Here is a 24,626-nt window from a genome sequence, read left to right on the forward strand (position 1 = left end):
TTGAAGTCATGGTGGATGACCATGAGGCAGAAAGCTCATTGCCAAGAGAGATGGGAATTATCTTCAAAGGTTCACCCCATGTATTATTTTCTTTTCAGTTAGGCACCATATCCAAAAAGTTCTACAACTTGTCTAAACATGAATGCTAGTTGCAAAGCCAGTGTTCAAACATACAAGCCTCTGGGGGACATTTTACATTCAAGCCACAATGGAGAGTAATGGAAAGATGAGAAGAAATAGGTTTGCACTTAATCTGGAGGATAGAAAATCTAGAGAAGTTGGTGATTGAAATGGTGTAGTTAAGAGTGATCTTAGAAGTCTGTATACTGAATTATTTGGTGACCATGTTTCTTGGAACAAGAAATTTGGAAAGAGTTCTGTGCTTAAAGATGGAGTTGTGAAGCTGTTAGTCTTAGATTTGAATGTTAACTATAAAGATATTTAAGAAATATCTTTAATTCTCTCATCTATGTTCAGATCAGGTTATTTATTTTTGTAATTGAGCTGTTTGAGTCATTTAAATATTTCCCTGTACAGCTGCATAATAAATAGTCTATTTTATATGAAATAAATTTTTGTTATCCATTTATTAGTTGATAGACATCTAAGAGGATTCCATTTTCTGATGTTTGTGAATAGAGTAGCAATGAATAAAGGTGAGCAAATACTTCTACAATAGACCACTGAGACCCTTTGAAATATGACAAGGAATCATACAGCTGGAACTATGGTAGATCTAGTTCTAATTTTTTGAAGAATTTATGCACTGATTTCCAAGGCAGTTGTGCCAATTTTCATTACCATATAAAATTGTGAATAAATGTTACTCATTCCTAACATCCATACCACCATTTTTCATCATTTAGTTTGATAGATTCAACTCAGAATTCTATAATAGCTTCATAAAATAACTAATTGATACTTTTCAAATTATTTTATAGTATAGACAAGGAAGGACCACTTCAAAAATTATTTTTGTGAAGCAATTATTACCCTGGCATGCAAACAAGAACAAAAAACCCAACAAAAAACCATCAACAAAACTAGAATTATTGGTCAATTTTCTTTATGAACAGAGATTAACAATTCTCAATAAATTACTTGAAAACTGAATTCAAGAATATACTAAAACCAGACCCAGAGAGATAAACTGTGAGAATTTTTTTTCGCTTGTAGATGATCGCTTTGAACTTTAGATTCATATATTTCATTTGGTGATTAACATATACCTGATCAAACTGCACAGGCAAAGAGACTGTGGAACTCTCAGTCCTAAATGGAGTATCTACATCATACACCATTGTCCTAAGATGTAGGGAACTTTGTGGAAAACAACTCTAAGGGCCAGAATTACTGGATGAATACAAGCAAACAGTATTCCCTGGACACAATGCACATATAAACAAACCGCAGTCATGACAGTATACATAAGTGTCAGGCAAGCTCAAGACTGACCAAATCCCAGCATGGGGATGATAGTGGGGAGGTAGACATAAAGTACCACCCCTAGCCAAGGACCTATTGGCAGTTGCTAGATGCTGGTAAAGGGAGAGTCAGTTCTCTTTAATTGTAACTTAGAAAGACCACACAACCAAGGATATGTGGCCAGCATAAACTGGGCTTAATAATGAAACAAAAGAGAACACAAAATTGGGATAGTAGAGAAGAGGAATTTATCTGGAAGGGGCAAATATAATCGAAGCACATTGTATGAAATTCTCAAAAAACTAATCATGAAAAAAAATTCATCCACTACAATCAAGTTTACAACATCACAGAGATGAATATATGTACAAATCAATAAATATAATGTACCACATAAATAGCCCCAAGGACAGAAATCATATGATCATTTCATCAGATTTGAAAAAAAGCTTTTGATGAAGTTCAACATCCCTTCATAATTAAAGTTCTGAATGATCCATGGATATAGGGGACATATCTTAACCCAATGAAGGTAATAGGCAATAAACTCATTGTCAATGTCAGGCAAAACAGACAAAAACTCACAGCATTTTCAGTAAAATCCTGTTCAATAAAAGGATATGTATTCTCTACACTCCTGTTTAAGATCATGTCCAAAGTCTTAGCTATATCAATACGACAAGAGGAGATAAAAGGATACAAACAAATCAAGAACTTTAAGTATTCTTGTTTGTAGATGGTATTATGCATAAAATGTCATGAAGATTGCAGTAGAAAATTCTTACAGTTGATAAAAACATCCAACAAAGTAACAGGATAGATACAAAATCAACACACAAAACTTTCTTATATACCAATAACAACACACTGAGAGCGAAGTCAGAGAAGTAGACACCTTCACAAAGGCCTCAAACAAACAAACCCTGTTATGAATCTAACCAAAATAGTGAAAGACTTGAACATTGAAAACTTAGGACACTGGAGAAGATACCAGGTGGAAGGACATCCCTCACCACTCACTGACTAGTAGGATTAACGTGAAAATATTCATCCTACTAAAATCAATTTTTGTATTTAATACAACACAAATAAAACTTGCAGTGACTTTTTCAAAGAATTGAAAGACCAATCTTAAAACTTATACAGAAAAACAAAGGACTCAAAGCAATCTTGAAAAATAAAAAATGCTGTCTGAAGTTTAACCATCCTTGATTTCAAGTTCTATTAGTAATAAAAAATAACATGTGACTTGCATAAAAACAGATACACTGATCAAGGAAATAGAATTGGAGACCCAGATGAACACCCACATCCCTACAGCCAATTGGATTTTGACAGAGGACAACAATAGACATTAGAAAAATGTTCGTCAGCATTTTCAACAAATGTTATTGGGCAAGCTAGATAGGCCTGTACAGAACGAAACCGAATCCTTAACTCTCATCATGTACAAAATTTAACTCCAAGGGGGTCAAGGACTTCAACAGAAAGCATAATGCCCAGAATCTGATGGAGAAGAAAACAAAGAGCTTCAATTTACAGGAATAGGAAAGGACTTTCTGAACAGGATGTTAATAGTGCAAGTATTAGGTTAACAACTGACAAGTGAGACTCCATGAAACTACAAAGCTTCTGTGTAGCAAAAGACATGGTCACCCATCCCACAGAATGGGAAGAAAAGTCTTTATCAGCTGTACAGCTGACAGATGGCTGTTCTCTAACTGCACAAAGAATCTATGAAGAAAACATCAAACCCAAGGCTAAAACTTTGGGTATAGAACTAAGGAAAACTTACCTAGGAAGCGCAAGGCCCTGGGTTCGGTCCCCAGCTCCGAAAAAAAGAACCAAAAAAAAAAAAAAAAAAAAAAAAGAACTAAGGAAAAGTACAAATAGCTGAGAAGTATTTTAAAATCATTTTGTATCTTTAGCTACAGGAAATGCAAATAATTACTTTAGTTTCATCATAGTCCCATCGGGATGGATAAGATCAAAGGGCTGCATTTGCACCCTGCCGGTTGTTTGCTTGGGTGTGCAGAGCTCTTCAGTTTTATATAATCTCACTTGGCTCTAGCTGCCTGTGCCTGTGAAGGCATGCCAATAAAAATCTTTCTAAAGAATGAGGCCAAAATCCGGTATCCATGGTTTTCTTTGTAATGTATTTGTAGGTTTCAGTAATTTATCTAAGCTTCTTCAAATCCATTTTGAATTTATTTTCACTTATGATGTGCGATACTGAGCGGTCTTCTGCCTATAGATCTTCATCTTTCTTAGCAGCCGTTATTGGAGAGACTTTCCTTTCATTACTCTGTGTTCTTGGCTCCACTGCTGAAAAACATTGATCATGTACTTGGGTTTATTTATGGGCCTTCCATTCTTATCTGTTTGTGTGTAAGTTTGTTTATGTATGTATGTATGTATGTATGTATGTATGTATGTATGTATGTATGTATGTATTTATTGTCAGTAATGTGTTTTGGTAGCAACGTCTTTATTGTATATTTCAAAATTAGTAAATATGATTATTTCAATGTTGTTCTTTTCTCCATAGTGATTTATTTACTATGTGAAGTCTTTTGTGGCTCTATATAAATTTTAGATTGATTTTTTTTTATATAAGAAAGAGCAAGGTGGTATATGGGATGGTATTGGAGAGAGGAAAGGGAAAGGGGGAAGTAATCTAAAAATATTAGTATTAAAATATTATTAAAACATTATCACAAAGTATATGAAGAAGTTTGTGAAAAAGTATAAAAAGGCTTTTCAAATTGAGGTAGTCTATGATATTTTAATATAAAATGTAATATGCATCTTGTCATTGTAAGTTCTGTATAAAAGATATCCATTCTGTTTGCGTATACTTCACAGTGATTCAGACTAATATGCATAAGGCCAGATGATTTATGTCCATAGCCTCCTCAATTACCTTTCAGAAAATTACATGTTAAAAAATATGCACATCAAAATTATTCAGAGAAAGAATCCTGTTTCTCTTATGCTTTAAAAGCAGAAGGAGAACATTAATCAACATTAATCTGTTGATTTAGGGGCAATGGTCATACAGAAAAGTAAAATTTCTCTAATTCCATTTTCATTGAGTATTTATTTATTTATTTATTTAACATCCAATATCAGCCTCCCTCTTCCCATCATACAGATCCTTCCTCCATTTCCCCTTCCCCTTCTCCCTTGAGAAGGGGGAGCCCCAATTGAGTATGACCCCACACTGACACATCAAATCTCTGAAGGACTAGGTGCCTCCTTTCCCACTGAGACCAGACAAGACAGCTCATTTAGGGGAATGGGATCCATAGGCAGGCAATAGATTCAGGGACAGGCTTGGTTTTAGTTGTTGGGGGTACGCTATGACAACCAAGATGCACATCTGGTACATATGTGCTTAGGTCCAGCCCATGCTCATTCTTTGTCTGGTGATTGATTCAGTGTCTGGGAGCCCTCAAGGATCCGTGATAGTTGATTCTGTTGGTCTTCCTGTTGTGTCCCTATCTTCTTTGGGTCTCTCAATTCTTCCCCCAACTCTTCCATAAGACTCCCTGAGCTCCATCTAATGTTTGGCTGTGGGTCTCTGCATCGGTTTCCACAGGCTGCTGTGTGGAGCCTCTCAGGGGACAGTTATGCTAGGTTCTTGTCTACAGCGTAACAGAGTATCATTAATATTGTCAGGGATTGGTTCTAGTCCATGGGGTGCGTCCCAATTTGGGCAGTCCTTGGTTGGCTCTGCTTCATCTTTGCCTCTGCACATCTTATAGGGAAGACACATTTTGTGTCAAAGATTTTGTGGGTGAATTGCTGTCCTTATTCCTCTAATGGGAGTTCTAGCTGGCCACCAGAGGTAGCCTGCTGCTAGGAGTCTCATCTAGAGTCACCCCTGTAGACTCCCTGAGGCATCTCCTGGTCCCAGGTCTCTAGTACATCCAAGAGATATTCCCCTGCCAATTTCTGTTCTCTCTGCCATACTCTTCCTAAACTTGATCCTTCCCCCAGTCAGGATCACAGTTCTTTACCTCTTCTCTCTGCAGAGAGCAGCCTGAGGGGATGCAGTAGACATGAGAAGGATTCAGAGCGTGTATCCTTGTTCTTCATTTGTATCATTTCTGTCAGATCTCAAAAATGTAAGGCAATTAGGAAGGAAAAGATCTATGATAGATGCAGGCTGAAGCATTTATCTGTAAAATGTTAAATGTAAGTTTCATTAAAATATAGCTACACCTACAGTTATTTTTCCTCCTCGAATGTCTTATTTACTCCGTCCTAGTCACATTCTGTTCTCCATAACTTACAGATAGCATGAACTACATGTCAAGGTTGACTTTTTAAAAAAATGTACACAGTTAAATTGTTATCACAAATTGCCAGTGGAATAGCAAATGTTTCAGTTTTACTCCCCTGAACTTTCTCTTCCAAAAGAGATGACCAGCTTTCTACATAAATCAAACGATTAAAATGGATTAAGTCCCCATTTTATAATTCTTACTTTCTGTCAAGGAAAAGAAGAACTTGATACTTGTTCTTTTATTTTACTCGTGCAACAACCTTGTTAAGATCGTATTATTAACTTTAAAGGGAGGATACAAAGTTTTAGAGAATTTATTTGATTAGTACTTTAGAGGCAAAGACCTTAAGCTGCTGTGTTTTAAAGTCTATGCTCTTAACTTTGTAACTCTGCCTTTCCTGTGGCTTAATGCAGAAACCAGGTTTAGGGAATTTATATCTATGATGATTTCTAATGGTAGGAAGCATAGTTTCAATTCTTTTTTTTTTTATTAACTTGAGTATTTCTTATATACATTTCGAGTGTTATTCCCTTTCCCGGTATCCGGGCATACATCCCCCTCCCCCCTCCCCTTCCTTATGGGTGTTCTCCTCCCAACCCTCCCCCCCATTGCTGCCCTCCTCCCACCAGTCTAGTTCACTGGGGGTTCAGTCTTAGCAGGACCCAGGGCTTCCCCTTCCACTGGTGCTCTTACTAGGATATTCATTGCTACCTATGAGGTCAGAGTCCAGGGTCAGTCTATGTATAGTCTTTAGGTAGTGGCTTAGTCCCTGGAAGCTCTGGTTGCTTGGCATTGTTGTACATATGGGGTCTCGAGCCCCTTCAAGCTCTTCCAGTTCTTTCTCTGATTCCTTCAACGGGGGTCCTATTCTCAGTTCAGTGGTTTGCTGCTGGCATTCGCCTCTGTATTTGCTGTATTCTGGCTGTGTCTCTCAGGAGCGATCTACATCTGGCTCCTGTCGGTCTGCACTTCTTTGCTTCATCCATCTTGTCTAATTGGGTGGCTGTATATGTATGGGCCACATGTGGGGCAGGCTCTGAATGGGTGTTCCTTCAGTCTCTGTTTTAATCTTTGCCTCTCTCTTCCCTGCCAAGGGTATTCTTGTTCCCCTTTTAAAGAAGGAGTGAAGCATTCACATTTTGATCATCCGTCTTGAGTTTCATTTGTTCTAGGCATCTAGGGTAATTCAAGCATTTGGGCTAATAGCCACTTATCAATGAGTGCATACCATGTATGACTTCTGTGATTGGGTTAGCTCACTCAGGATGATATTTTCCAGTTCCAACCATTTGCCTACGAATTTCATAAAGGCATTGTTTTTGGTAGCTGAGTAATATTCCATTGTGTAGATGTACCACATTTTCTGTATCCATTCCTCTGTTGAAGGGCATCTGGGTTCTTTCCAGCTTCTGGCTATTATAAATAAGGCTGCAATGAACATAGTGGAGCACGTGTCTTTTTTATATGTTGAGGCATCTTTTGGGTATATGCCCAAGAGAGGTAGAGCTGGATCCTCAGGCAGTTCAATGTCCAATTTTCTGAGGATCCTCCAGACTGATTTCCAGAATGGTTGTACCAGTCTGCAATCCCACCAACAATGGAGGAGTGTTCCCCTTTCTCCACATCCTCGCCAGCATCTGCTGTCACCTGAGTTTTTGATCTTAGCCATTCTCACTGGTGTGAGGTGAAATCTCAGGGTTGTTTTGATTTGCATTTCCCTTATGACTAAAGATGCTGAACATTTCTTTAGGTGTTTCTCAGCCATTCGGCATTCCTCAGCTGTGAATTCTTTGTTTAGCTCTGAACCCCATTTTTTAATAGGGTTATTTGCCTCCCTGCGGTCTAACTTCTTGAGTTCTTTGTATATTTTGGATATAAGGCCTCTATCTGTTGTAGGATTGGTAAAGATCTTTTCCCAATCTGTTGGTTGCCGTTTTGTCCTAACCACAGTGTCCTTTGCCTTACAGAAGCTTTGCAGTTTTATGAGATCCCATTTGTCGATTCTTGATCTTAGAGCGTAAGCCATTGGTGTTTTGTTCAGGAAATTTTTTCCAGTGCCCATGTGTTCCAGATGCTTCCCTAGTTTTTCTTCTATTAGTTTGAGTGTGTCTGGTTTGATGTGGAGGTCCTTGATCCACTTGGACTTAAGCTTTGTACAGGGTGATAAGCATGGATCGATCTGCATTCTTCTACATGTTGACCTCCAGTTGAACCAGCACCATTTGCTGAAAATGCTATCTTTTTTCCATTGGATGGTTTTGGCTCCTTTGTCAAAAATTAAGTGACCATAGGTGTGTGGGTTCATAGTTTCAATTCTTATTGTTCACTTTCTGATATCTTACAACGTTTCCCCCCCCTTTTTTTTTATTAACTTGAGTATTTCTTATATACATTTCAAGTGTTATTCCCTTTCCTGGTTTCCGGACAAACATCCCCCTCCCCCCTCCCCTTCCTTATCGGTGTTCCCCTCCCAACCCTCCCCCCATTGCCGCCCTCCCCCCATAGTCTAGTTCACTGGGGGTTCAGTCTTAGCAGGACCCAGGGCTTCCCCTTCCACTGGTGCTCTTACTAGGATATTCATTGCTACCTATGAGGTCAGAGTCCAGGGTCAGTCCATGTATAGTCTTTAGGTAGTGGCTTAGTCCCTGGAAGCTCTGGTTGCTTGGCATTGTTGTACTTTTGGGGTCTCGAGCCCCTTCAAGCTCTTCCATTTCTTTCTCTGATTGCTTCAACGGGGGACCTATTCTCAGTTCAGTGGTTTGCTGCTGGCATTCGCCTCTGCATTTGCTGTATTCTGGCTGTGTCTCTCAGGAGCGATCTACATCCGGCTCCTGTAGGTCTGCACTTCTTTGCTTCATCCATCTTGTCTAATTGGGTGGCTGTATATGTATGGGCCACATGTGGGACAGGCTCTGAATGGGTGTTCCTTCAGTCTCTGTTTTAATCTTTGCCTCTCCCTTCCCTGCCAAGGGTATTCTTTTTCCTCATTTAAAGAAGGAGTGAAGCATTCACATTTTGATCATCCGTCTTGAGTTTCGTTTGTTCTAGGGATCTAGGGTAATTCAAGCATTTGGGCTAATAGCCACTTATCAATGAGTGCATACCATGTATGACTTCTGTGATTGGGTTAGCTCACTCAGGATGATATTTTCCAGTTCCAACCATTTGCCTACGAATTTCATAAAGGCATTGTTTTTGGTAGCTGAGTAATATTCCATTGTGTAGATGTACCACATTTTCTGTATCCATTCCTCTGTTGAAGGGGATCTGGGTTCTTTCCAGTTTCTGGCTATTATAAATAAGGCAGCGATGAACATAGTGGAGCACATGTCTCTTTTATATGTTGAGGCATCTTTTGGGTATATGCCCAAGAGAGGTATAGCTGGATCCTCAGGCAGTTCAATGTCCAATTTTCTGAGGAACCTCCAGACTGATTTCCAGAATGGTTGTACCAGTCTGCAATCCCACCAACAATGGAGGAGTGTTCCTCTTTCTCCACATCCTCGCCAGCATCTGCTGTCACCTGAGTTTTTGATCTTAGCCATTCTCACTGGTGTGAGGTGAAATCTCAGGGTCGTTTTGATTTGCATTTCCCTTATGACTAAAGATGTTGAACATTTCTTTAGGTGTTTCTCAGCCATTCGGCATTCCTCAGCTGTGAATTCTTTGTTTAGCTCTGAACCCCATTTTTTAATAGGGTTATTTGTTTCCCTGCGGTCTAACTTCTTGAGTTCTTTGTATATTTTGGATATAAGGCCTCTATCTGTTGTAGGATTGGTAAAGATCTTTTCCCAATCTGTTGGTTGCCGTTTTGTCCTAACCACAGTGTCCTTTGCCTTACAGAAGCTTTGCAGTTTTATGAGATCCCATTTGTCGATTCTTGATCTTAGAGCATAAGCCATTGGTGTTTTGTTCAGGAAGTTTTTTCCAGTGCCCATGTGTTCCAGATGCTTCCCTAGTTTTTCTTCTATTAGTTTGAGTGTGTCTGGTTTGATGTGGGGGTCCTTGATCCACTTGGACTTAAGCTTTGTATAGGGTGATAAGGATGGATCGATCTGCATTCTTCTACATGTTGCCCTCCAGTTGAACCAGCATCATTTGCTGAAAATGCTATCTTTTTTCCATTGGATGGTTTTGGCTCCTTTGTCAAAAATCAAGTGACCATAGGTGTGTGGGTTCATTTCTGGGTCTTCAATTCTATTCCATTGGTCTATCTGTCTGTCTCTGTACCAATACCATGCAGTTTTAATCACTATTGCTCTGTAATACAGCTTGAGTTCAGGGATAGTGATTCCCCCTGAAGTCCTTTTACTGTTGAGGATAGCTTTAGCTATCCTGGGTTTTTTGTTATTCCAGATGAATTTGCAAATTGTTCTGTCTAACTCTTTGAAGAATTGGATTGGTATTTTGATGGGGATTGCATTGAATCTGTAGAGTGCTTTTGGTAAAATGGCCATTTTTACTATATTAATCCTGCCAATCCATGAGCATGGGAGATCTTTCCATCTTCTGAGGTCTTCTTCAATTTCTTTCCTCAGTGTCTTGAAGTTCTTATTGTACAGATCTTTTACTTGCTTGGTTAAAGTCACACCGAGGTACTTTATATTATTTGGGTTTATTATGAAGGGTGTCGTTTCCCTAATTTCTTTCTCGGCTTGTTTCTCTTTTGTATAGAGGAAGGCAACTGATTTATTTGAGTTAATTTTATACCCAGCCACTTTGCTGAAGTTGTTTATCAGCTTTAGTAGTTCTCTGGTGGAACTTTTGGGATCACTTAAATATACTATCATGTCGTCTGCAAATAGTGATATTTTGACCTCTTCTTTTCCGATCTGTATCCCCTTGATCTCCTTCTGTTGTCTGATTGCTCTGGCTAGAACTTCAAGAACTATATTGAATAAGTAGGGAGAGAGTGGGCAGCCTTGTCTAGTCCCTGATTTTAGTGGGATTGCTTCAAGTTTCTCTCCATTTAGTTTAATGTTAGCAACTGGTTTGCTGTATATGGCTTTTACTATGTTTAGGTATGGGCCTTGAATTCCTATTCTTTCCAGGACTTTTATCATGAAGGGGTGTTGAATTTTGTCAAATGCTTTCTCAGCATCTAATGAAATGATCATGTGGTTCTGTTCTTTCAGTTTGTTTATATAATGGATCACGTTGATGGTTTTCCGTATATTAAACCATCCCTGCATGCCTGGGATGAAGCCTACTTGATCATGGTGGATGATTGTTTTGATGTGCTCTTGAATTCGGTTTGCCAGAATTTTATTGAGTATTTTTGCGTCGATATTCATAAGGGAAATTGGTCTGAAGTTCTCTTTCTTTGTTGTGTCTTTGTGTGGTTTAGGTATAAGAGTAATTGTGGCTTCGTAGAAGGAATTCGGTAGGGCTCCATCTGTTTCAATTTTTTGGAATAGTTTGGATAATATTGGTATGAGGTATTCTATGAAGGTTTGATAGAATTCTGCACTAAACCCGTCTGGACCTGGGCTCTTTTTGGTTGGGAGACCTTTAATGACTGCTTCTATTTCCTTAGGAGTTATGGGGTTGTTTAACTGGTTTATCTGTTCCTGATTTAACTTCGATACCTGGTATCTGTCTAGGAAATTGTCCATTTCCTGAAGATTTTCAAGTTTTGTTGAATAAAGGTTTTTATAGTAAGGTCTGATGATTTTTTGAATTTCCTCTGAATCTGTAGTTATGTCTCCCTTTTCATTTCTGATATTGTTAATTTGGACGCAGTCTCTGTGACCTCTCGTTAGTCTGGCTAAGGGTTTATCTATCTTGTTGATTTTCTCAAAGAACCAACTTTTGGTTCTGTTGATTCTTTCTATGGTACTTTTTGTTTCTACTTGATTGATTTCAGCTCTGAGTTTGATTATTTCCTGCCTTCTACTCCTCCTGGGTGTATTTGCTTCCTTTTGTTCTAGAGCTTTTAGGTGTGCTGTCAAGCTGCTGACATATGCTCTTTCCTGTTTCTTTCTGCAGGCACTCAGCGCTATGAGTTTTCCTCTTAGCACAGCTTTCATTGTGTCCCATAAGTTTGGGTATGTTGTACCTTCATTTTCATTAAATTCTAAAAAGTTTTTAATTTCTTTCTTTATTTCTTCCTTGACCAGGTTATCATTGAGTAGAGCATTGTTCAATTTCCACGTATATGTGGGCATTCTTCCCTTATTGTTATTGAAGACCAGTTTTAGGCCGTGGTGGTCTGATAGCACGCATGGGATTATTTCTATCTTTCTGTACCTGTTGAGGCCCGTTTTTTGACCAATTATATGGTCAATTTTGGAGAAAGTACCATGAGGAGCTGAGAAGAAGGTATATCCTTTTGCTTTAGGATAGAATGTTCTATAAATATCCGTTATGTCCATTTGGCTCATGACTTCTCTTAGTCTGTCTACATCTCTGTTTAATTTCTGTTTCCATGATCTGTCCATTGATGAGAGTGGGGTGTTGAAATCTCCCACTATTATTGTGTGAGGTGCAATGTGTGTTTTGAGCTTTAGTAAGGTTTCTTTTACATATGTAGGTGCCCTTGTATTTGGGGCATAGATATTTAGGATTGAGAGTTCATCTTGGTGGATTTTTCCTTTGATGAATATGAAGTGTCCTTCCTTATCTTTTTTGATGACTTTTAGTTGAAAATTGATTTTATTTGATATTAGAATGGCTACTCCAGCGTGCTTCTTCTGACCATTTGCTTGGAAAGTTGTTTTCCAGCCTTTCACTCTGAGGTAGTGTCTGTCTTTGTCTCTGAGGTGTGTTTCCTGTAGGCAGCAGAATGCAGGGTCCTCGTTGCGTATCCAGTTTGTTAATCTATGTCTTTTTACTGGGGAGTTGAGGCCACTGATGTTGAGAGATATTAAGGAATAGTGATTATTGCTTCCTGTTACATTCATATTTGGATGTGAGGTTATGTTTGTGTGCTTTTCTTCTCTTTGTTTTGTTGCCAAGACGATTAGTTTCTTGCTTCTTCTAGGGTATAGCTTGCCTCCTTATATTGGGCTTTACCCTTTATTATCCTTTGTAGTGCTGGATTTGTAGAAAGATATTGTGTAAATTTGGTTTTGTCATGGAATATCTTGGTTTCTCCATCTATGTTAATTGAGAGTTTTGCAGGATACAGTAACCTGGGCTGGCACTTGTGTTCTCTTAGTGTCTGTATGACATCTGTCCAGGATCTTCTGGCCTTCATAGTTTCTGGCGAGAAGTCTGGTGTGATTCTGATAGGTCTGCCTTTATATGTTACTTGACCTTTTTCCCTTACTGCTTTTAATATTCTTTCTTTATTTTGTGCGTTTGGTGTTTTGACAATTATGTGACGGGAGGTGTTTCTTTTTGGTCCAATCTATTTGGAGTTCTGTAGGCTTCTTGTATGTCTATGGGTATCTCTTTTTTTAGGTTAGGGAAGTTTTCTTCTATGATTTTGTTGAAGATATTTACTGGTCCTTTGAGCTGGGAGTCTTCACTCTCTTCTATACCTATTATCCTTAGGTTTGATCTTCTCATTGAGTCCTGGATTTCCTGTATGTTTTGGACCAGTCGCTTTTTCCACTTTACATTATCTTTGACAGTTGAGTCAATGATTTCTATGGAATCTTCTGCTCCTGAGATTCTCTCTTCCATCTCTTGTATTCTGTTGGTGAAGCTTGTATCTACAGCTCCTTGTCTCTTCTTTTGGTTTTCTATATCCAGGGTTGTTTCCATGTGTTCTTTCTTGATTGCTTCCATTTCCATTTTTAATTCCTTCAACTGTTTGATTGTGTTTTCCTGGAATTCTTTCAGGGATTTTTGTGTCTCCTCTCTATGGGCTTCTACTGGTTTATTTATGTTTTCCTGGAATTCTTTCAGGCATTTTTGCGATTCCTCTCTGTAGGCTTCTACTTGTTCTCTAAGGGAGTTCTTCACATCTTTCTTGAAGTCCTCCAGCATCATGATCAAAAATGATTTTGAAACTAGATCTTGCTTTTCTGGTGTGTTTGGATATTCCATGTTTGTTTTGATGGGAGAATTGGGCTCCGATGGTGCCATGTAGTCTTGGTTTCTGTTGCTTGGGTTCCTGCACTTGCCTCTCGCCATCAGATTATCTCTAGTGTTACTTTGTTCTGCTATTTCTGACAGTGGCTAGACTGTCCTATAAGCCTGTGTGTCAGGAGTGCTGTAGACCTGTTTTCCTCTCTTTCAGTCAGTTATGGGGACAGAGTGTTCTGCTTTCGGGCGTGTAGTTTTTCCTCTCTACAGGTCTTCAGCTGTTCCTGTGGGCCTGTGTCTTGAGTTCACCAGGCAGCTTTCTTTTAGCAGAAAATTTGGTCTTACCTGTGGTCCCGAGGCTCAAGTTCGCTCGTGGGGTGCTGCCCACGGGCTCTCTGCAGCGGCAGCAACCAGGAAGACCTGTGCCGCCCCTTCCGGGAGCTTCAGTGCACCAGGGTTCCAGATGGTCTTTGGCTTTTTCCTCTGGCGTCCGAGATGTGTGTGCAGAGAGCAGTCTCTTCTGGTTTCCCAGGCTTGTCTGCCTCTCTGAAGGTTTAGCTCTCCCTCCCACAGGATTTGGGTGCAGAGAACTGTTTATCTGGTCTGTTTCCTTCAGGTTCCGGCGGTGTCTCAGGCAGGGGTCCTGCCGCTCCTGGGCCCTCCCCCACGGGAGCCCAGTGGCCTTATACAGTTTCCTCTTGGGCCAGGGATGTGGGCAGGGGTGAGCAGTGTTGGTGGTCTCTTCCACTCTGCATCCTCAGGAGTGCCCACCTAACCAGGTGGTTGGGTCTTTCTCTCTCACGGGGTCTGGGAGCAGAGAGCTGCTGCGGGCCGGGATCCGCGGGTGTGGGACTTCCGGTAAACACAGAACGTGCCCGGTCCTAGAGGAATTCTGCTTCCGTGTATCCCAAGCTCACCAGGCAGCTTTCTTGCAGCAGAAAAGTTGGTCTTACCTGTGGTCCCGAGGCTCAAGTTCGCTCGTGGGGTGCTGCCCACGGGCTCTCTGCAGTGGCAGCAACCAGGAAGACCTGTGCCGCCCCTTCTGGGAGCTTCAGTGCACCTCGGTTCCAGATGGTCTTTGGCTTTTTCCTCTGGCGTCCGAGATGTGTGTGCAGAGAGCATTCTCTTCTGGTTTCCCAGGCTTGTCTGCCTCTCTGAAGGTTTAGCTCTCCCTCCCACGGGATTTGGGTGCAGAGAACTGTTTATCTGGTCTGTTTCCTTCAGGTTCTGGTGGTGTCTCCGGTAGGGGTCCTGCCGCTCCTGGGCCCTCCCCCACGGGAGCCCAGAGGCCTTATACAGTTTCCTCTTGGGCCAGGGATGTGGGCAGGGGTGAGCAGCGTTGGTGGTCTCTTCCGCTCTGCAGCCTCAGAAGTGCCCACCTGACCAGGCGTTTGGGTCTCTCTCTCTCAAGGGGTCTGGGAGCAGAAAGCTGCTGCAGGCCGGGATCCACGGGTCACGTTTCCCCTTTATTGTATTGAAATTTGTCCAAGTTTTTTTTTTTTTCTTTTTTCTTTTTTTCGGAGCTGGGGACCGAACCCAGGGCCTTCCGCTTGCTAGGCAAGCGCTCTACCACTGAGCTAAATCCCCAACCCGTCCAAGTTGTTTTTTAAATTACCTATTAATATAGAATTTGACAGTCAAATATTTTCTCATGATTTTATCTTGCGTGGGATCAAAATTATATACTAATTTGATAAATTAAGAACCCCTAAAGGTAAAGTGTTCATAATTGAGTGGTTATAAACACCAGGAGAGTGATCTGAAATTAGACTCATTGACCACGTGACCAGATTACAGAACAAACAAATGTATCAACAACAAAACCTAGGAAACTCAAGTCTTCAATAAGGATGTTCAAAATTGCATATTTATATTGAGAACAATTAAAGTGAACTGACATTCTCATTATATAAAAAGTCAACTCGAAATTTATCATTTAAATAAAGGTTATATCATAGAATCTACTATTACCAAGAAGCAAATCCCCCCATGTGTTATCCTGGAAAATCATTTATTGAACAATCCTTGAAAATCATAAGCAAGAAAAGTTAAATTTATACCAGAAAGCTTCTGTACAAAAATCCTTGAAATAAATGCATGAGGCTATAACCTATGTAAAAGAACAAAACATGTTCAAGCCATGCATTTGATAAATTAGAAAGACAAAAAGACATGAAAGACAAAAAGAACATAAGCAAGATATCATGAAAGCATTTTAAAGAGGAAGTGCAGGATATGGATATTTTATAAAACGAAGATGTAAAAATGTGTAGCAAATTACATACACACACACACACACACACACACACACGCACACACACGATCACTTCTGGATAGTCTAAAGTTTAGGATGTGGTTGGTGTTTTCAGATATGAATTATAAATCTGCTTAAATTTACAAATACAATTGTGAACAACACAAACATAATTTGAAGATTACTTTACAATTCTATAAGGTTAAAATGATGTTTTTTAAATAAAAATAATATTGCAAGGAAAGAAACTTTGCATTTTCAAGCCATTGGAATATGAATATATGAGTGCTTAACATATTGTTTAAATAAATGTAAATTTTTGTGTATATCAAATTAATTTTTAACAGTATGCTGTTGCTGATATTGTATATGTTAGTGTAAACATATGAATGTTTAAAAGGCAGGAAATGCATAGATGTTATGTGTGTTCTCAGATATAACTGAGATTGAAGCGATTGGTTTTCTTTTTGCTTGTACACATTTTATTGCCCTAAATGTTTTATACCTGTATCAAATACAAAGGCTTTTCTAAATGTATTTGAAAATAAATTAGTGGCAAAATCTAATTAGGGTGAACCCCATAAATTTGTGGATTTCATATGTGAGAAATGATTGCACATTGCCAATGGCATCGTTCAGTAAGAATTTCTCTCAGCGTATGAAAGGTGTGAAGTAGTCTACCATCTCATGGCGAGAAGATGAGATCTTATAAAAATGGTTAAAAGTAGCAAATGCTATCAGAATATTTGATAGTTGTAAGAAATATGTCTAGCATACATATTCTTATATAATATCTTTCCAATGCAGGACAGTATGCTTATTGCTTAGAGATGAATATAGACGGCAAATTTGTTGTATTCTTTAAAGACTATCAATGGAGTAAATAGACCATTTGTCTTAAATTGACCTATTACTTTAGTCTTTGCAGGAAATAAAACAGAAGTAAAGAAAGTTACAATAGCTTTATTAGTTTGATCTGATGATTACTGAAGAATGCCCAGCAGATTGGCTTTATCCTACTGGGAGTTTTTGCTAGCATTTTGGGAGTTTCAGTGTTTATTTGCTAAACTGAAATTGGAGATGAGAAGAAATAAATATCAGTCCCTTCAAACTGTGTTTCTTAAGGAAAATTGACATGGAAAGAACAAGTTTTGGTACCCTGTTCCTTCACTTAAGTGTTCTTCATGAAATCTCTTGCTTGCATCCATGGGTGAGAAAACAATATTTTATTTTACTCTCTTTTTAAAAAGTTAAATGATGCCTAAAGCAAATATGAAGGCTTTTCTCAATGTGTTTGAACATACACGTGGAGATATCTTTTAGGGGAGTTCCCTAATAGTCCAAAGCAGTTGCAAACAAAAGAGCTACTTCCCTATGGAATTACCTGTTTATGGACCAAAGATTAAATCACCATCATGAGGTCTTGTGAGGTCCTTGCAGGTAACAACTATGCTATCCTTCTTAATAATAACAACGGAGAATATTGTCTGATTGAGTTCTGAGGAGTGTTACATTGTAGAAAACCTGGTATATTATCATGGAACCATAAACCAGATGTCACAAGCTTGTTTATGTGTATATAAATCACATATGGAATCGAGACTCATAGGTTCTGAAAATTTGGTTTGTATGTCCTTAGTTAAGGCAATGTAATGTCAAATATGAAATTACTTTAAAAATAACTTTTAATTGAAAATATCCCAGCGTCCAAGTGACTTTTAAATTGCTCTGAGGTGTATGACATCTGTGTATTATGAGCCTGCTTCCTCACCTGACTGTTGGTTCACAGGGCGAGCCTGGAAATAGGAAGGAAAGGTGGAGTCTATCATACTGGGAGCATCGGTTACATTAGTAAATTTTTTTAACAGAAAAAATATAGCCCTACATTTTTTTTTGAGATTTGGTGTTTGATTTTACTCCAAACATACCAGCTTCCATTAATGTGTTTACATGCCTAATAAAACCACAAACAGACTTTCTTTTTTCTATTCCGAGTAAGGATGGAGAAGGAAACATTTCCCAGGATAGGTTCTTCAAATGAAACAAAATCCCTGAACAGCTTTCTATGTGTCATGTTTAGTTTATATGCTTTTACATGAACTGTACTTCAAAACTTTCCCATATTTCTTTTGGTTTGTAATGATCATTCCTAGAAAAAATTCAGGAAATTAAAGATTTGAGTGTGAAGAATTCAGTTATATTTGTAAAGACTGAGTAAGGTAACAAAATATGAAATATTGGTATAAAGGCATTTGTCTGGTCTTACAATGACCCATGACTAATCCTGGTTATTGTTTAGACATAATGGCCTGCAGGTTAGAGTTGAGCATTCCTCACTTTAGCTTATCATGCAGTATTGTATACAGGCAGAACACAATCCGTCCAGTATTCTGCATATTTTAGGATTAAAGATATGCGATGTGGTGATGCTGTCTTCAATTCCCTCCTCCTGTGTCATTTTATTATAAAACATATTATATATTTTGTAATTCTAAATTATGTATATAATCTGTCTTTGTCTCTGTCTCTCTCTTCTCTTTCTGTCTCTGTCTCTGTCTCTGTCTGTCTCTCTCTCTCTCACACACACACACACAATACACTCACACATACTTTATGATAGATTCAGATATGCAGGAGACCAAATAAATTAATGTCTATGGCCTTATTTATCTTTGAGATAATTGGATGTTGAAAGTTTATACATTAAAACTATGCACAAAGTATCTTCTGTTTCTGGTATGTTTAAAGAGCAGGAACACAGCACTTTCCTGTCTGTGGATTGTGGAGTTCCTGGAACATGGGAAAGGAGACTCAATCTGATCCCCTTCTTACTGAGGCTTCTTTACAACTACAATACTCTCTCTGCTTGCAGTGAGCAGCCTGAGGGCTGTGATGGACCCTCTGAACAGGACCCAGATGACTGAGTTTGTTCTCAGAGGAATAACAGATCGTCCAGAACTGCAAGTCCCCCTGTTCCTGGTGTTCTTCCTCATCTACGTCACCACCATGGTGGGCAACCTTGGCTTAATCTTTCTCATCTGGAAGGACCCCCATCTTCACACACCCATGTACCTTTTCCTTGGAAATTTAGCCTTTGCCGATGCCTGCACCTCATCTTCTGTGACACCAAAGATGCTTATGAAATTTTTAAATAAGAATGACATGATATCCGTGGGTGAGTGTTTTGCCCAATTTTATTTTTTTTGTTTCAGTGCGACCACAGAATGCTTCCTCCTGGTAGCGATGGCCTATGACCGCTATGTAGCCATATGTAACCCTCTGCTCTATCTAGTGGTGATGTCCAACAGACTCTGTATTCAGTTCATAACTGTGTCATATCTAATTGGATTTCTACATGGTTTACTTCATGTAGGATTGTTATTTAGGCTAACCTTTTGTAGTTCCAATGTAATTGATCATTTCTACTGTGAAATCCTCCCACTCTATACAATTTCTTGCACTGACCCATCCATCAATGCATTGGTAGCTTTCATTATGGCTATTTTTATACAAGTGAATACTTTTATAAGTATTATAGTTTCTTATGCCCGTGTCCTCTTTGCCATCCTGAGAACAAAGTCTGAGAGGGGCAGAAGAAAAGCCTTCTCCACTTGCAGTTCCCATCTCTTGTCTGTCTCTTTGTTCTATGGCACTCTCTTCATCATATACGTACTCTCTGGCTCTGACACAGATAATTATCAGGGTAAAATGTATTCACTGTTTTACACCATTATCATTCCTTTGTTGAACCCCTTCATTTACAGCCTAAGAAACAAAGAAGTCATAGGTGCCTTGAGAAAACTCACAAAATGATGACTATTTTCTGAACACTTCAAGATGTTTTCCATCACCAGATTCTCTCTGCCATATTTTTTATTGGATATTTTTTATTTACATTTCAAATGTTATTCCCTTTCCTGGTTTCCTGTCCATAAACCCCCTATCCCATCCCCCTACCCTTCTATGAGGGTGTTCCCCTCTCCATCCACCCACCCCCATTCCCACCTGTACTTTGGATGTAATAGGGGTTTTATTTGCATATTGTGAATAAAGCAATAAATAATAAAAATAGTTGTCTTGGTTTATTATTTGGATTACTGCTACAAAAATAATGGTGTCTTTAAGGAAAGATATAAATTGTTTTCAAGTTCAAAATCAAAGGAGAACATGAATTATCGACAGACTATTGTTTTCATGAGATTAATAAGTTTTTGCTGTCTTGATACACATTGTTTATATCATTGAAACAAAACCTCCATGTGTGTAGATTCTGTTTATCTTTTCCCTCTATTGATTATTTTTTCCATTTTATACACATGTGCCCCACATGTAGTAATATGTATCATCCATTGTTCCCTCTCATTGTCTTTCCACACACCTGCTGACGCTTCTTACTGCCTACCAGTCCCCCTCTCTCTCTACTTTCCTGTCTTTGTTTATGCGGGCATCCTCCACTGCTGTAGGTGCATAATTGCAGTGACCATGTGGAATACAGAAGACAGTGTCTCACACCCCTTTCCCCCTGGCTTTTCTGGCTGTTACACTCCTCTGCCTACTCTTCCATCACGTCCCTTTGGTCTTGGAACAAGTGATTATAGTTGGACCATTCAGGGCTGACGAGGACTCAACAGTTACTCATTTTCAACTCTTTGGCCAGTTGAAACAATTGTGTTTTTTTTTTTATATAGAATTTCACACGTGAACAAAACATTCACACAATCTCTCTCTCTCTCTCTCTCTCTCTCTCTCTCTCTCTCTCTCTCTCTCTCTTCATCCCTCCCTCCCTCCCTTCCTTCCTTTTAATACTCCAGATTTTATTCACCTCCGGATCCACCCCCACCCCTCCGAGAGTTCCACATCCCATACACCCCCCCCACGTCTCCACAAGGATGTTCCCACCCTACCTGCCCCACCAGACCTCTAAACTTCCTGGGGCCTCCAGTCTCTTGAGTGTTAGGTGCATCTTCTCTTACTGAACCCAGACCTAGGAGTCCTCTGCTGTGTATGTGTTGAAGGCCTCATCTCAGCTGGTGTATGCTGCCTGGTTGGTGATCCAGTGTCTGAAAGATGTCAGGGGTTCAGGTTAATTGAGACTGCTGGTCCTTTTATGGGTTGCCCTCCTCCTTAGCTTCCTCCAGCTTTTCCGTAATTCAACCAGAGGGGTCAGCAGCTTCTGTTTGTTGGTTAGGTGCACATATCTGCATCTGACTCTTTCGGCTGCTTGTTGGGTCTTTTGGAGAACAGTTAGGGTAGGTCCCTTTTTGTGAATGCCCCATAGCTTGAGTAATGGTGTTAGGTCTTGGGGCCTCCCCTTGAGCTGGAACCCACTTTGGGCCTGTTGTTGGGACTTCTTTTCCTCGGGCCCTTCTTCATTTCCATCCCTGCATTTCTTTCAGACAGGAAGAATTATAGGTCAGAGTTTTGGCTGTGGGATAGCAACCCCATCCCTCACTTGATGCTCTGTCTTTCTGCTGGAGGTGGATTCAATAAATTCTGTTTCCTCACTGTAGGGCCTTTCATCTAGGGTCTCCCTCTTTGAGTCCTGAAAGTCTCTCACTTCCTAGGTCTCTGATACATTCTAGAGGGTCTTCCCCCCTCCTTCCTCCTGAGGACGCCTATTTCCATTCTTTCTGCTGGCCCTCAGGGCTTCAGTCCTTTTTCCCCACCCAATACCAGATCTTGTTCTCCTTTTCCCCCAGCCCTATTCCCCTTCCTTCCCCTGTCCTTCCCTCCCTTCCCCCTTGTGGTTGCTTTCTTCTCCCTTCCAAGTAGAACTGAGGCATCCTCACTTGGGTCCTTCAGGTTGTTGAAATTTTTGATTTCTGTGGATTGTGTCCATTTGCCTGCAAAACTCAGTATGTCCTCATTATGTTCTTAATAGCTGAGTAGTATTCCATTGTGTAAATGAATCACATTTTCTGTATCCATTTTTCTGTCGTTGGGCATCTGGGTTATTTCCAGCTTCTGGCTATCACCAATAAGGCCACTATAAACAGAGTGGAACATGTGCCCTTGTGGCATGATAGGGCATCTTTGGGGTATATTCCCAAGAGTGGTATTTCTAGGTCTTTAAGTAGGTCTATTTTCAATTTTCTGAGGGACCTCCATTTCTACTCCTCTGTCTTCCCTTCCAATTTTTCATGTGTCACCTATGTCCTCTCTCCTTTTCAAGCTCTTTTTTGAGATTCTGCATTAACCATTGTCCTCCACCATAAGAAGCTCCTGTGGTCCAGGCTGAAAGCTGCACTAGTCTGTGGCTAATAATACAACTACACAGAGAGTAGTTTGACTACATGACCATTTAGCAAAATAATTAGTAAGGTTTACACCACAGTACTTGTGAAATCACAAGCCTGTTGGTTTACAGTACCAGATATAGATTTCTTTCCCTGGAGTGCTTATATTAGAGAGCCAATCAGTAAGCAATAATTTGACCTTAATTATTTGCTAGTAGTGAATCACTGGGCACAGAGTACCTGTCAGGTGTTTGAGCTGTTGATTTCTCTCCCTGTAGCCTGAATAGCATCTTCTGGTATTATGAAGACTAGGGCTGCTCATCAGGGAGAAAGCCTATAGCCTGCCTTCAGTCTGTTGTCTCCCTGTTCTGGGGCAGTGCACAGTGCTTTCAGTAATAGAGTCTTACCATATAGTTCTGGCAGGCAAGTGAGAAAAAAATACAATAACCTCTGTTGATTTGGAATCGTCTCAGGGCACTGTAGTTTATTCATGAAAAGTTATCCTGCACCATGAGATTTTCCTTAAAACAGCTATGATAGCAGACCTGAGCAGAAAGACAGAGTACCTCAGTTTAAACTTCTTCTATCACGATATGTATGTGACTAATAATGTTAGTTTGCTTTCAAATTCATAGTTTTCTTTGTTAATTTAACTAAAACATATAATTTAAAATCATATTAATTCATTCTCTCAGATTTCTTGAAATGTGAATACATAATCTGGCAGGGATATCTTTATGTTTTGTGTAATAACTGTATATTACACACAGCACGCTGTGTTTGATAGAGTCTAAAAAAACAATGCTAGCAGTAACACTAGCAGAGAATGGCCTTATCTGACATCAGTGGTCGAGGAGGCCCTTGGTTCTGTGGAGGCTTGATGCCCCAGAATAAGGGGATATTAGAGCAGTAAGGCAGGAGTGGGTGAGTGGCTGGAGGAATACCCTTGTGATGGTTTGTATATGCTTGGATCAAGGAGTGGCACAATCAGAAGGTGTGGCCTTGTTGGAGTAGGTGTGTCACTGTGGGTGTGGGCTGTAAGACGCTACTCTTAACTGCCTGGAAGTCAGTCTTCCACTATCTACATTCAAACCTCTTTTTCACAAATTACATTTTTAAAAATATAATAGCAGGTAGTCTATAGAATTTCTTTATTTGTTTTTAATTAATGAAATATTTTATGTGTATGTGAGTTTGCCTGAGTGTTTAGATTTGCACTGCAAATCTGTTGGAGATCAGAAAAGGATGTCAGATCCCCTAGAACTGGAGTATCGTATGCTATGTTGTGAGTACTGGGAACCAAACCTCTCTGATCCTTCCTTTTTTCCTTTTGAAGCTTATGATTTTTTGTGTTGTATTTTATTTTACTTTTAACAGTATAATAACAACAACAATAATAATTTATGCAGAGTTAGAGAGATGGCTCAGCGGTTAAGAGCACTGATTGCTCTTCCAGAGGTCCTAAGTTCAATTCCTAGCAACCACGTGGTGGCTCACAACTGATCTGATACCCTCTTCTGGTGTGTCTGAAGACAGGGACAGTGTACTCACATATATAAAATAAAAAATATCTTAAAAAATTTATACCAATGGAAACACACGAATGAGTAGAAGATGTGAGTTTCATGTGTTCAAAAGTTAGCTATATTTATCAGTGATAAGGGAGATTAGAGCAATTTATTTCTTCTGTGATTTTGTATTTTTATTTCCTTTAATAATTTTCAGATATCTGATTTGAGTGAACAACACTAAGTTTGTTGGTTTCATATATGAGAAATGATTTTATATGTAAATTATATGGTAGAGTAAAATATATTCTCAATGGCATAGGTGTGATTCAATCTACTATCCTATTTATAGCTGCTGAATTCTCAGAACATTGGTTCAAAGTGCAAATACTATGGGATTAGTAGATAATTGACAGAAAGAAAATTAATATACATATTCTCAAGCAATATATACCCATATACATATTTTTCTATGATGTTTATTGTTTGTTGCTCAGGTTCAAGTTTTGATTGAAAAACAGTTATATCATCTGAAGAATCGCAATGAAGTAAACATTCCACATTACTTTAATTGGCTTACAATTTTGTACTGTGAAAGAAAAAAGTCTTATGTAAGAGCAGTTACAATCGTCTGTTAGTTTGGCTTGCTTATTAGTGAACAAAGCCCAACAGATTGGCTTTATCCTTTGGGGAGATTTTCGAATTATTAAGAAAGTTTTTATATTAGAAGTGTGTTAAATATGGGAAGAAATAAATATCACTCCCTCCAAACTGCTTTTTTTTTTTCAGAGAAAACCGGTGTGAGAAGGAGAGCTGTCACTGATACCCTTGTTTCTGCAGGGTAAGTGCCTTCATGAACATGTAGATTTTGTGGCATCTATATCTATACACCTTTTCATAGCTATTGGGTCAGAAATAGTATTTTATTTTATTGTCA

At 39.2% G+C, this 24,626-nt stretch overlaps 1 protein-coding gene across 1 annotated transcript; it reads left to right on the forward strand.

Moving 5' to 3' along the window:
• The first annotated feature begins 18,837 nt into the window (after window positions 1-18,837).
• Window positions 18,838-19,758, forward strand: Or5ac25 (olfactory receptor family 5 subfamily AC member 25). Its single transcript, NM_001001099.1, has one exon. The coding sequence runs from the start codon at window positions 18,838-18,840 to the stop codon at window positions 19,756-19,758; it is 921 nt and encodes a 306-aa protein (NP_001001099.1).
• Window positions 19,759-24,626: the final 4,868 nt, after the last annotated feature.

This window comes from Rattus norvegicus, chromosome 11 (assembly GCF_036323735.1).
Source record: "Rattus norvegicus strain BN/NHsdMcwi chromosome 11, GRCr8, whole genome shotgun sequence".
Classification (NCBI taxonomy): Eukaryota; Metazoa; Chordata; class Mammalia; order Rodentia; family Muridae; genus Rattus; species Rattus norvegicus.

What these genes read in the sequence shown, in the direction of transcription:
- Or5ac25 (NM_001001099.1), top strand. Translation starts at nt 18,838, where the DNA reads ATGGACCCTCTGAACAGGACCCAGATGACTGAGTTTGTTCTCAGAGGA.